The 15,207-nt window shown below is 35.6% G+C and overlaps 1 protein-coding gene across 1 annotated transcript in view; it reads right to left on the reverse strand.

The window, feature by feature from the left end:
* SMC1 (structural maintenance of chromosomes 1) overlaps positions 1-15,207 on the reverse strand; it is a 635,181-nt gene that overhangs the window by 224,615 nt on the left and 395,359 nt on the right. Inside the window, exons 15-16 of the mRNA XM_090388169.1 lie at positions 14,801-14,996; positions 3,375-3,443 (exon numbers count right to left, since the gene is read on the reverse strand). Of these exons, the coding sequence (XP_090244295.1) occupies positions 3,375-3,443; positions 14,801-14,996 (265 nt within the window). The remainder of the gene's footprint in view (positions 1-3,374; positions 3,444-14,800; positions 14,997-15,207) is intronic.

The raw sequence follows: 15,207 nt of genomic DNA on the forward strand, positions 1-15,207 counted from the left end.
TCATATTAAAAAATATTGGGCAACAGCATACCCATACTGGATTTGGCATTCAAACCCATGACCATTATTTTCTAGGTAAGTATGTTATCTACTGGACGGATCCAGTAGGATAGATAAATAATGCCAGGTGATTATCATTCTATGGTTATAGGGATCTACTAAATTATCTAGTTAGTATGAATCAGAATTTTAATACTCAATATGTTCTATGTTGATAATAATATTAGTAAAAAAATAAGAGGAGTTTACCTCAATATAGTACGTAGAACACTTCCGTATGTTACCCTCCAGAAATTAAAGCGGAAAAAACGAAAAAATCGACAACTTACCGGTACATTAGAGTAAATTATAAATAATTAAATAATCAATTTAATACAATTCAAATAAATTTAAAACAATTAAAAATCAAATTAACGCAATTAAAAGAATCTAACGAAAATATTCAAAACTATTTTCCTACCTGAAGCTGACAATGCTTTTCGACCGTATGTCGTGATCACAGGAATGAAAATTACCGGATCCAGTTAAACCTGAAACTTAAATAGTGATTATTTGTCTTCGTGCATGCGCGTAAAGGTCCACACATCGGAGATCAAATATGGCCGCCGAACAGTAACAGAATTCTCGTGTAATTTAATTTCAACGGTTTCTGCAATCAATAGACAACGTATCAATAGATACGTTGAATGTTAAGTATTTTGGCCTCGTTAAATAAAAAAGTACGTTTTTCGTTAATGGCATGAAAGGCTAATTCTGACGCTGCTGAAAGAGAAGCACGAACTGAGGCTTCATGTTGATTTACACGAATATTAAGAGAAAATCGCGTTGAATCTTGGTAAGACGAGTCACAATCACCGCAAGAAATGTGTATACCAGATCATTAATTTCTGTTGCGAACGTGGAAAGAACCGAGCGATTGTTCAGTATAGTGTGTAACTTCCGTATTGGCCTAGCTACAATTTTAAACTCGGTATCTTTAAAGAATCTGTTAACCTGTTTGTGCCACTGTTCAACATATGGGACAGAAATGAAGTATTTTTTGATATTACTATTGTTGATTGGTGTAGTATTTTGTATCCTATCCTTAGCTTGTACCCGAATTCGGTTTATCGTGGTAATGGAATAACCCCTGTTTAAGAATCTGCTAGTTAATATTTATATTTCTGAGTCCAAAGCAGAATCCGTCGTTGAATATTTATAGGCATTTAGAAATTGATTAAAGATAATCGATCTTTTGTAGGTGAACGGGTGAGAGCTATTATAATGTAGAAGCACACCGGTGTTTGTAGGTTTTCGATAGATGCTAAATTGTATTTTATTCGAGTCCCAGGTAAGCGTGAAATTTAGAAAGTTTAATGACTTTGTATCCGTATCCTCCCTTTCCAATGTAAATTTGAGTCTAGAATGAATATTATTAAACGAATGTAAAATGTCATGGATAGTGCTACTATCGGTAATAACTAGAACATCATCTAAATACCTCCCATAGTATGTGATACGGGGTCGAAAAGGGGTCGTTGAGAGATAGAGCTCTGACATTAAGCCACTCGGGCTCAAACCCATTGGTAATCCAAAAATTTGTTTGTACACCTTGTCTCGAAAGGTTATGTAGTTAGTCTCAACTAACAGTTTAATTAAGTGAAAAATTTCCTTAATAGGTAGCTTCGTATAATTAATCGGTGTCGAGTTTTTATTTAACATATCCCAAATAATATCTAATGTGTATTCAACGTTTACATTCGTATATAATGAGGTAACATCTAGTGAGAATAAACTGTCATTGTCGCCGAGTCTACAGTATTTAAGATTATTAAATAATGTATCGTAGGTCTTAATCACAAATTGTATTACCCGTCTAAAGGGTTTTATAATGTTATATGCATGTGTGGCTAAGGATGAAAATGCCGAGTTCCTGTAGGAAACAATAGGTTGAATAGGAAATCCAGTCTTGTGTAATTTTACCTCACCGAAAAGTGCAGGAATATTGTATGTTCTGGACTTCAATTCCTTCAAATGAACCATAGTAATGTAGTCGTTTTTTTCGATACATGGTTAACATTTTATTGTATTGATTGACCAAATAGATAAACAGTGCTGGGTCTACCTCACGATAAGTGGAGGTATCTGACACAACTGAATCTAACTTATTAATATAATCATGTTTATCTAGTATTACCACTGTATCTCCTTTATCTGCCCCCTGTATAATAATGTCCTTATTTTCCCGAAGTTCTCGTAAAGCTGAACTGTCATGTGTATTCAATTTAGGAAGTTGCGTTTCTTTTATGTTATTCACTACTTGGTTAACTTGTTGAATAAATATATCTTTTTGTGGAACATTACGAAGTCCAAATTCAATATCAATTATGCATTGTTTTTTAGGCATTGTTTTTCAAATTTTAATTGAATTGTGTTAAATTGATTATTTAATTATTTATAATTTACTCTAATGTACCGGTAAGTTGTCGATTTTTTCGTTTTTTCTGTTTTAATTTCTGGAGGGTAACATACGAAAGTGTTCTACGTACTATATTGAGGTAAACTCCTCTTATTTTTTTTACTGACTTATCTAATAAAAATAATGAATCATCCCAAATACTTTTTGAAACTTTCTATTTTATGAAATATGTTATGTGTATAATCAGAGCTGTAGTAAGACTGTTTTGCATCCCAGGCAAATTATGCCTTTGGCACCTTTACAAAAATTTTAAGAAAAGGATAATAATATTCCTAAATTATTTTATATATTCAATATAAACAAAAATACAAACAAAGTGCTACTTATAGAGTATGTAAATACAGAAATAAAAACAACTAAATTTTATTTGATCTCTGGTCTAAGAACACATCAATTAATTCATCACAATTTAATAATTCCGCTGTTTCATATTCTATGAAAAGAACTGCAAAGAAATTAAGTCATTGTTGGCCTATTGATGCTCATCCATAATTCTTAATAAATTTTAATTTACTAAAGCTACCACTATAGCTGACAACCTTTAAAACCAAGAATTTTCAGACATCTGGCATGTTCAGGACCTGCAACATGCCAGATTTAAGTTAAAAATATAAATTCAATAAATCTTTATTGTGGAAGGGACAAGAAAATATGGTTAATTACTACAAATTACAGACAATTATATAAAACAAAAATGAATGTAACAAGTAGAGAATGTAGTAATATATGGTGGAGGAGAGAGTATGCTGTGCATGCATACACATGCATGCACACAAAATATTTTTTGGTAATTTTTTTATTTAAAAAATTTTTTTTTGCCTTTTCTTGATGGTACTCTCTAATTTCAGAAAATTATATAAAAAATGTGTGGCCAATCAAGCCAAAACGACTGGATAGCATTTTTAAAAATACTTACTTCAAAAGATTCTAGTTCTTTTTCTAAGGAACTAATCTCTCTTTCAAGAGTAGCAATAACTCTCTTTTCCTATAAAACATAATTTAGAATTAATCATTTATTGAAAAGAAGCATTTAAAAGAATGAATATACAAATCAACAAAGTTATTTTATCTTTTTTTAAGACTGCAAAATGATTACTAAAATTTTAAGTTCACCAGTGGCATGATGTTTGGTGGCAAAGAAACTTTAATCTTTCAATCCCAAAGACCACATTACCAATAATGACAGTGATGTTAATTTTTGTCATATACTCTTTTTGTTACTACTTAACTTCCAAGCTTTAATTTCTGCTGGTGATGATTTGGGCTGACTCTCTTTTACAAATGTAAATCTTGGAAATGCAAAAGTAATGCCTAAGTGAATGGTAGATCTTTTCAGTTAGGAAATGGTAAAACCAGAGCAAATTCTGATGTTTACGCACACAAACAGAGAGAAAAATTTCACTAACTAGATTTTTTACCATCTTGGGTTATGGTAAATAATATGTAACTTTACTAGTGCTAATAAACTTGACACACTTCTACTAATATCCACTGAATATAACTTCTGTACTATAACATCTACATGATTCGTATAATAATAATAATTATTATTATTTATTTTTAACAGTTACCTAAATAAATACAGTGGAGCTTGAATAATGTGAAACTGTTTAATTCAAAATTTAGTTATGTTGAATTATTTATTTATTTTTTTTTTTTTTTTGCCCACCAAACCTTTAATACAGTAAAAACAACAACAAAAAAAGAAAAAAGAAAAAGAAGTTTAATCCTTGAATTGTGGTTATTCATGTTTTTATTTTTATTTTTTATTATTATTATTTTATTTTTTTAATGAAAACCCCAAACATGGACGGCATTAGATCCTATAATACTTAGTACTGTGTGTAGGGTGAAGATTGTGAAGACAAAAAAAAAGATACTTATTGACATTAGATTTGAATTTGTGTAGATAGCAATTTTCAGGAAATAGGTGTAAAGGGAGATTGTTCCAGAAATGGGAAGTTGAAGGAATAAATGAGGAAAAATAAAAGTTGGTTCCTGCAATAAAAAAAAATAAAAATAATAAAACTTCTTGCAATCCAGTCTAAACATCTCTCCCCATAACTTGAAATTATAGCCTCTGGAATCATTTATAACTGTGAAAATTTCATCCTCATTCATTTTACTTTAAGGCCTTAAACACCTCGATCAAGTCTCTGTTAAGGTGCCTAGTTAAGGGGGTTAAGGGGGATCGGGATAAGGAGGTGATTATTCCCTTGTATAAGGCAATGGTAAGGCCACATCTTGAGTACTGTATACAGGTCTGGAGGCCTCATTTCAAGAAGGATGTAGAGCTGCTGGAACGGGTACAGAGAAGGGCAACAAGATTAGTAAATGGAACAAAGGGTTGCTCTTACGAAGAAAGGCTTAAGTTTTGCAAATTACAGAGTTTGGAGACTAGGCACCGGCGAGGTGATCTGATAGAGGTGTATAAGGCTTTGAATGGTTTGAGCATGCTCAATGCCAATGGGATTCTTCATCTTTCTCAGAATAATCACCTCAGAGGGCATAAATTCAAATTGAGGAAGGACGGATGTCGGATAGATGTGCGGAAATTTGCCTTTGGCCAGCGGGTGGTTGGTTGGTGGAACCGACTTCCATCACTTGTTGTTGAAGTTGATAGCCTAAACAAACTTAAAGCTCAACTGGACAGGTATTTCGAACGAACGGAGGGGTGAAATGGGAGTGGGTTTTTTTTTTTTTTTTTTTTGGCTGATGCTGAATAAGCTTGCTTTCTTGCATCATATGCCTCTGCTAATGCTAATGCTAGTTTCCAAGCTCTGCAAACCACATATTCAAAGTCTTTCCTCATATGGACGACCTTTTGCCAATCTCACCAGGCTAGTTACCTATCTTTGGACTCTTTCAAGAAGCACAATTTCTTTTTTTAGGTACAGTGTCTATACTTGAACACAGTATTCCAAATATGGTCTAACAATAGCCTTATATAATGGGTTTAGGATGTCCTTATTTCTACTAGCAATTGTTCGATAAATCATTGAAAGAATACCATGGGCCTTCCTTGCAACCAGGCTACAATCCTCGGAGAACTTCATGTCTGACCGCATCATAACACCCAAGTCCCTTTCGTCCACTACCGGCTTTAGTTCAACTCCACAAAGTGTATAGTTATTTTGGGGTTACTGTTCCCCAGGTGTAATACTTTACGGTTTGCTTGGTTAAAGCATAGCTGCCATTTTTCTGACCATCCCTGAAGTGTGTCCAGGTCACTCTGAAGAAGCTCTGCTTGGCAGTGATCATTAACTACTCTACCAATCTTTACATAATCTGCAAATTGCCATGCCCTCTATTCCTTCATCTATGTCATCTATGAAAATGAAAAACAACAGTGGTCCTAATACTGATACTTGGAGAACCCCACTTCTTACATCAACCCAATCTGAGGAATAACCATTTATCACAACCCTCTGCCTCCTGCCCTAAAGCCATCCAGCTATCCATCTGACTTTCCCTGTGATTCCAACCTGTTCCAGTTTATAAACTAACCACTCATGTGGGACTGAGTCAAATGCTTTGCTGAAATTCAAATAAACAATGTTGAAATTATTCCATAAGTCTAGCTCTTGAGTGACCCTGTCAAAATAGCTAACCAAATTAGTCAATCATGATTTTTCCATTATAAAACCATTGTCTCCATGATTTTCCTTACTATCAAAGTTAGACTGACCGGTAATTTCCCACTTCAATCTTAGAACTGCTCTTATGTACTGGAGATACATAAGGGTGGTTCTAAGAATTGGATTGGCACTTTTCCAATCCAATGGAATTACTCCTGAGTCCAGTTATGCTCTCACTTGCTATCTCCATTAAAATTATAGGGTATATGCTCTCAACCCCAGGAGCCTTACTGGCTGGTAGGCTTGAAAGTTTTTCATTAAATAAACATGTGAAATTTCAACATCATTAATTACATATTTTTCAACTTCATCCCCATAATATCTCATTGTAAAAGTAAAAGGATGTTGACTGGTTTTGGCACATGTTCAGAGTGGTTTGGAAGAGAAAGTGGTAATTATTAAAGCCAATTCAGAAGAACAGTAACCATGGATGTATCTATAGAAAAAGCATGTAGCAGAAACAGCATGACTGCGAAAGATAAAGTGCGGAGACTTTGTTAGAGATGTTAATAGGTCATTATAATTAATTAACCTAACTGCCATCTTTTGAATGGAGTCTAGAAGCATGAGACAGGTGATGGGATTACTGCCCCAGAAGTGGGAACAATATTTGATGGTAGAGCAGATTTGAGATATGTACAGAGTGAATTGCTGCTTAGATGAAACATAATGCTGAGAGCAAAGGAGAACATCCAGTTTTTTAGATGCAGAGAGAGCAATACTTGTGATGTGCTTATACCAAGAAGAAAGAGAGATTAGGACAGGATTTCATGTCCCTAACAGAGACATGAGATCCTGTCTAGAAATCTGAAATTTGTTATGCTGCATATAAATGGACACTGCAATTCTGAAATTTTCACTAAAATCAAGAGTTAAAATTTTCACTGCTCATAATCAAACATATTTTCTCCTGAAACAAATGTTTGAAGTTTATTAATTTTATTCAATACTTGCATCTCTAGGATACGATCTTAGAGATGCAATGGTAGCATACCGGTTATAATCACCATCCTCGTACAATGGACAGGGTAGAGAAAGCCCAACTCTGATTCGGATCAATGATGTGAGAAATAATTTATAACTTTTTTTTTTTTTTTTTTTTTAAAAATAACATGGCCAAGTTAGTTAGTCATGGGCTGCATGCTTTTATCCCCCAGAAACTCTAGTTTTCCATATAGCACAGAGGCAAATTGGCTGAAGGAAAGAAGCAATCGCAGGCACAATGTACTTATTTACGTAATTATCCCTGGAGCAGATTTTAACACACAATTTTACAAGCAAACATTTCACATGTATTTCTTTGTCTTTCTCAATTATTGCCTGACCACTGATAATTAATTTTAAAATAACTGTTTAGATTAAGCACTGCAGAGTTTGTACTCTCTTGCATTGGGGTTGATTAGAAATCAACAGTTGGTTGTTAATGAGTTTTTAGCATGTCTTCTAAGTGGGTATGTGTGTGTGTGTGTGTGTGTGTGTGTGTGTGTGTGTGTGTGTGTGTGTGTGTGTGTGTGTGTGTGTGTGTGTGTGTGTGTTAAGTGCAAAAGCACCTAAGGCTATGACTTGTCAGTACATTGTGCCTGCGATTGCTTCTTTCCTTCAGCCAATTTGCCTCTGTGCTATATGGAAAACTAGAGTTTCTGGGGGATAAAAGCATGCAGCCCATGACTAACTTGGCCATGTTTTTTAAAAAAAAAAAAAAAAAAAAAAATGTTTGAAGTTTATTAATTTTATTCAATACTTGCATCTCTAGGATACAATCCTAGAGATGCAATGGTAGCATACCGGTTATAATCACCATCCTCATACAATGGACAGGGTAGAGAAAGCCCAACTTTGATTCGGATCAATTATGTGAGAAATAATTTATAACTTTTTTTTTTTTTTTTTAAATAACATGGCCAAGTTAGTTAGTCATGAGCTGCATGCTTTTATCCCCCAGAAACTCTAGTTTTCCATATAGCACAGAGGCAAATTGGCTGAAGGAAAGAAGCAATTGCAGGCACAATGTACATAGCATAGCATAGCACAAGTCATAGCCTTAGGTGCTTTTGCACTTCACACACACACACACACACACACACACACACACACACACACACACACACACACACACACACACACACACACACACACACACACACACACACTTAGAAGACATGTTAAAAGCTCATTAACAACCAACTGTTGATTTCTAATCAACCCCAATGCAAGAGAGTACAAACTCTGCAGTGCTTAATCTAAACAGTTATTTTAAAATTAATTATCAGCAGTCAGGCAATAATTGAGAAAGACAAAGAAATACATGTGAAATGTTTGCTTGTAAAATTGTGTGTTAAAATCTGCTCCAGGGATAATTATGCCCAATTAAAAATACTCTGCCTACTTCATAACCTTGGTTAAAATAACTAAATAAATAAAATAAAACCAATGCTTCAAAATTAGGATTATTCAAAATAACTCTCATGTCTCTTCAACTTCAAATTATCCAAACTTCTGCATAATTTGGTTCTACTATATAATTGCTGTACTGTTATATATTTAATTCTAATATATAATAAGTATATTAGTCCAAGGGTACTATGACCAGTGTAGTTGAAGAATTTAGAACTCTTGAAAAAAAATTTTGGTTTGATGTTTATTTTATCAATTAACATGTTAAACTGGGTTCAATAAATTGTTTGATAGTCCTAGTCACATTGGTAGTTGAATTACTCATACCGTTAGTAATCACTCACAATTAGAAACTTGTTGTGTAGCTCATTATAATAGCAAATGTAGTGCATCGCAATAGCAATTACAGTAAATAAGTAACTCAAAGGTTCTAATCAAATGTTTGCATTTTTTTTTTAAGCTAAGAAATTAGCAAGTCATTAGCAGTATTTACCAAGTAATAACTTAGCAGGTATTACATAACAAAATAAAATGGTGAGCATTGTTATACATCTATTTCTTTTTTTGTGTGTGGTAATTTTAATTTTTAAATTAAATTTAGATTAGAATCTTAACTGAAAACAGAGCAAAAAATCTCAAAGTTTTGGAAATGCTCTGATTTGGTAGAAAACTGTCTATGGTGATTGCTTTCAAATCACGATTCCATTTGTTAGGCTGACTGTGGCCTTTTCTGTAGTAGGTCACGATATGGTCAAGAGGCATGTTTGTGCATTTTCGTTGCAAAGAATGAACATGAGGATCTTAAGTACAGAGTCAGCGTTCTGATGGGCTTATATGAGAGCTTGACAAACAGAGCAGATGCCATCAAAGAAATTAAAAAAGAGAAATCAAGAACTGAGTTGCATAGCACAACATTGGAGTTACACTCAAGCAACACAAGACACAACGAGATCCTCACAGCAAGTGTGCTGGTCCCACATGGGATAGCTGTTGTCAGTAATTCTATTGTCAGGGAAATGGGAAATGTCTGGCCGGGAAAAAAGTTAATGACATAGAGCAGCTATCATATTTTAAGAAAAGAAAAGAAAAAAAAAAAAAAAAAATGGGTGTTGTTGTACACATTGGTTTTAATAATATTAAGAGCAGGAGGGCAAAAGATTCCTTAACAAGTACAATCCAATGAGGATAAAAAGTTGTGAAACAGGATAAAATCTGAAGACATCAGCAAATTCTACACAGACAGGATAGGAGGAAGTATATCATAAAAACCTTATGATATACTTATGATATCATAAAATGTCGATGAATTCGGCCCTGGAGAGACTATGCAAGGCTTATGGGGTAGGATTTTTCTCAGAGTGATTTGTGTTTGTTAACACAATAACTGTGTGTATTGATACATACGTATGCCATAGGGTATTTAATCTGATCGGAGGAAAACCATCCAATTTTAAAAATCATTTTTGTTCAATTTGATGGAAGAAAAACGATATTTTGGTAAAGCAACCTTCACCAGCAGGCAGCTCACTAATTCAGGCATAGTGAGAAGAAAATTTAAAACTGTCTTGCTCTCCCCCCCCACTCCAAATCAACTTAAACCTGTAATTTTTGAATTTAGTTCACAAAGGTCGTCAGTCAAGCCAGCATTGAAGGTGTTAATAAGAGAAACTGTTTTTAGATGGATGAGCAATGCTTAAATAGAAAGGGTGTAAAAATATTTACTGAAGCCATCAAGATGGTGATAAGTGGTTTGTTTGTTATTTGGTTTTTAGGAGCATTAGCAACTAAGGCCACATTGCTCCGGGGATATGCGGTGGTCATTCCCTGATTAGTAGCACACGCTTCTAATCAAGAAGCGTGTGCTATGCACTGCTGCTCCTGGCCACCTGGCTACGGAGGCGCCAGTGATAAGTGGGTTGGAAAACTACTAGCCTGGGAAGATACAAGACTAACAGACGAATAGCAGCAGCAGACAGAAGTGCTAGTGATTCTTGCACTGCTTCTTTGGAACATGCAGGAACCTGGGAAGCAAGGTATTGGGATCTCAAGGTCTGCATGGGGTTCTCAAGGAACAAGCAAAATACACAGGCTGTGTTAGAGTTACCAAGAGTAAAAACAGGTGCATGTATACTTGCGTGTACATTAATGCTAGTAGCACAGTAAACAAATTTGATGAATTTGAAGTACTGTTTAATTCATCAAATGCAAACATTGTCGGGAAATTGGTGAACAAAATAACGAATGCAGAATTTGAACATGGGGAGTACAATGTGTACAGAAATGACAGAGGAGTTATGCTCTTAGTAAAGACTATGATATCTACATCAGTGCGACCAGTAGACGGTGTAAAAATTGGCCCATCTCGTCTGCACTGGAAACATTTTTAAATCTTTAGTACGGTATTATTTGAGGATGGCAAGCAGATTGTTTTTCCATGTAGACACCATCCCTACACTCAATGTTAGCACCTTAGCTGCACACACAACGTTACACTTCATCATGTTGGACTCAGGGGAGGTCCCCACGGACTGGAGATGTGTAAATGTATCCGCAATTCACAAAGGGAGATCAAAGGGTGACACTTTGGAGTCACTGGTTAAAGATGCGTTGCAAGATCATCTATACAAGACTGCAGCAATAATTCAGACACAGCATGGGTTTGTTAAGGGAAAGTCTTGTCTGACAAATTTGATTGAATATTATGAAGTGGTTACAAAGGAACTGGATCAAAAAATAATTTTGATATCATATACTTGTATTTCAGGAAAGCTTTTGACACTGTTACGCATGGAAGACTACTGTACAAATTGGAGCAGAATGGTATTAAGGGTAAGTTGCTACGATGGATAAAAGGATGGTTGAGTGGGAGAAGACAGAGGGTGGTAATTAATGGATGCTGCTCTTCGTGGACTAATATTATTAGTGAAATTCCACAGGGTTCGGTGTTGGGTCCACTGTTGTTTTGTATATTTATCTATGATATTGATGAAGGTATATCATTGATGAAGGTTTAGTGCTAACCTTTGTATCACCTGCAAACTAGGCGCCTTCGTAGCCAGGTGGGAAGGAGCAGCAATGCGTAGCACACGCTTCTTGATTAGACCGGGGTTCGAGCCCGTCACCACCAAATACGGAGGATGCGGGAAGGTCAGGGAATGACCACCGCATATTTCCAGAACAATATGGCCTTAGTTGCTAATGCTCCTAAAAAACCACCTAACCTAACCTGCAAACTTCAACACTAAGCCTGATATACCTTCATCAATATCATTGATAAATATACAAAACACCAGTGGACCCAACATAAATATACAAAACAACAGTGGACCAAACATAAATATACAAACCAACAGTTGTTTTGTATATTTATCGATGATATTGATGAAGGTATATCAGGCTTAGTGTTGAAGTTTGCAAGTGTTACAAAGGTTAGAGCAACGTATCAACTCTGTGGTACTACACTGACAGTGGTAGAGAATGAAAGGGACCTGGGGGTGGTTGTGCAGGCAGATATGAAGTTTTCTGAGCAGTGCAGATGGGCTGCAAGAGTAGCTCATGGTGTATTGTCGATGATATATAGGAATTTTTCAAGCAGTGATAAGGAGGTGATTATTCCCTTGTATAAGGCAATAGTCAGGCCACACCTAGAGTACTGTATACAGGTCTGGGGGCCTCATTTCAAGAAGGATGTAGAGATGCTGGAACGAGTACAGAGAAGGGCAACAAGATTAGTGAATGGAACAAAGGGGTGCTCTTACAAAGAAAGGCTTAAGTTTTGCAAATTACAGTGTCTGGGCACTAGGCACCAGCGAGGTGATCTGATAGAGGTGTATAAAGCCTTGAATGGTTTGAGCATGCTCAATGCTGATGGGATTCTTCCTCTTGCTCAGAATAATCACCTGAGAGGGCATAAATTCAAATTGAGAAAAGACAGATGTAGGATAGATGTGAGGAAATTTGCCTTTAGCCAGCAGGTGGTTGGTTGGTGGAATAGACTTCCATCCCTTGTCGTGGAAGTTGATAGCCTAAATAAGTTTAAGGCTCAGCTGGACAGGTATTTCGAACGAACAGAGGGGTGAAGTGGAAGTGGGGTTATTTTTTTATTTATTTTATTTTATTTTTTTTTTTTGGCTGATGCAGCTTGCTTTCTTGCATCAAATGCCTCTACTAATGCTAATGCTAAAGCTAATGTTAGCAAGGTTGTTAATGACAGTAATGGCAGTGTGCTACTGCAACAGGATCTAGAAAATTTGGGAAGATGGCTGAGAAGTGGCAGCTGAAGTTTAACATTGACAAATGCAAAGTACTGCATGTAGAAGTAACCCCAGAGAAACATACCAACTGTGTGGTACTACACTTAAGGTGGTAGAAAATGAAAAAGACCTGGGCGTAATTGTGCAGTCAGATATGAAATTTCCTGAGCAATGCAGACAGGCTGCCAGAGCAGGTCATGGGGTTTTGTCAACGATATACAGGAATTTTGCTAGCAGGGAGAAGGAGGTGATTGTCCCTCTGTATAAGGCAATGGTCAGGCTGTACCTTGAGTACCGCATACAAGTCTGGAGGCCTCATTTTAGAAAGGATGTAGATTTGCTTGAGCGTGAACAGAGAAGGGCAACAAGATTGATGAGGGGAATGAAGGGATCCTCTTACCAAGAGAGGCTTAAGTTCTGCAAATTGCAGTGGCTGGAGACTAGGCACCTGCGCGGTGATCTGATTGAGGTGTATAAGGCCTTGAATGTGTTGAGCACACTGAATTCTGATGAGATTCTTCCACTTGTTCAGATTACGAACCTAAGGGGGGCATAAATTCAAATTGAGGAAAGACAGGTGTAGAATAGATGTGTGGAAATTTGCCTTTAGCAGCGGGTGGTTAATTGCTGGAACAAACTTCCATATGTTGTTGTGGAAGTTGATAGGTTAAATAAATTTAAGGAGAAACTGGACAAACATTTAGAGGGAATGGTTGTGTGATTTTTTTTTTTTTTTTTTTGACTGATGCTACATAAGCTCATACTCTTGCTTTCTTGCATCACATGCCACTATTACCACTACTATGTCTCTTCTTAAATTTTTTATCCAGCCTTTGATGCCTTAAAATCATCAACCTCCATTTTTGGGGCTAAACTGGCTACCTTGGACTGAACCACTTCAGTAGGCACGTGCTTCACTTCAGCAACTTCCTAAAGTTCAGGATGTTGTCGCGCACGCACACACGCACACACACACACACGCACACGCACGCACACACACACACACACACACAGTTTCAATTTTATTCTGTTTGCGGACTATCGTATTCAGTGTAGATGGAGGGATGTTCATCATATGCACAATATCCACATGCTTCATCTCAGGATTGCAGTCCACTTCTGAATGATGTTCAGATTTTTTACATTTATAATTTATCCTACTTGCTTCTTCCCCATTATGAAAACTGCACAGCTAAACAGGGATAACCATTTTTCCCAACACTTGACACATATTGCACAGAACTGGAATGATTCTGGAAACTGGCTTAGAACAAACAATTTAAATTGCAAGCCACAGTTTCTTCAGTACATTCATTTAAAAAAGAAACTTTAGCATGCCAGATAGTGACAGAGATTGCCTGGCAAATGATAGGCTGGCTGCTCACCATTCAGCAAATGCTGGTACAACTGCTGAGAATCCTTGCTCATAGGCTTGTTGTGGCAATTTCCAAGAATCTTCGCTCATGGGCTATAGCAAGAGGTATTATTAACCTATAAGCAATATGATTAGTAAAAATTAAATCCGATACTTAGAGGAAATTTAAGCATCCCATGCGGGAAATCACAAATGTGGTAAACTCTTTGCACATAGTTAATAGGAATGGGACCAAATCTTCCAAAAAAAACTTTTCATCCTTGTATAAAACAGATGTAGCCTACATTTTACAATTTCTAAGTTTTTAACAATGCAATTACCACAAGCAATTTTGTTAATAGGGCAAGTACATAAAAACACATATTTCAAAAAAAAAAAAAAAAAAAAAAAAAAGAGTAAAGTTCCACAAGACGAAATGTACTTTACATTGATATTAACAACACTTTTAGAACTAAAAAGTGTTCATTAAGGATTTATACACAGCACAAAAACTCACTGAGAACCTCGAATCAATAGAACCTAGAAAACTTGGGCCTACATTGAAGGAACAAGATGCAAAATTAGGCAAAGGTAATTGAATATTTTTTGAATTAAATACAACACAAACTTTCAATAACATCTTGTAAAGCATTAACACTTAAGCATTTTTAAAAAATTAAATCCTATATAATAAAAAGCTTACTATATTTTCCTTATCAGTTATAGAATATTTTAGCCGTGTTTCCAGACCTCTAATCTGAGACTGAATAGTTGTCAAGTCAGATTCTTTACGCGTCTTTTTCATCATTTCTTTCAGCTCTTCAGTTAATTTTTCTTTACGGTATTTTAAATTGTGGAGGGCTTTTTCATCCCAACGACGTGCTCGTTTTGCCAAATCTCTAAAATAAAAAGAAGGTTGAATTAAAGGTAATGCAATATTAGTATTATTTGATCTAATTATACTGTTATCTGGAAAATTCAGAAGAATTTGAAGAATATCTGAAAGCAATTCTTCAAATCAATTTGAGATTACTGATATAAACTGCAATGTCTCTGATCCAGATGAACCTTCACACTCTAAATTAAATATGTCAACAAATATATGAGCAT

The sequence above is a fragment of the Mastigoproctus giganteus genome, chromosome 13, assembly GCF_048544385.1.
Source record: "Mastigoproctus giganteus isolate SK-2022 chromosome 13, ASM4854438v1, whole genome shotgun sequence".
Lineage (NCBI taxonomy): Eukaryota > Metazoa > Arthropoda > Arachnida > Uropygi > Thelyphonidae > Mastigoproctus > Mastigoproctus giganteus.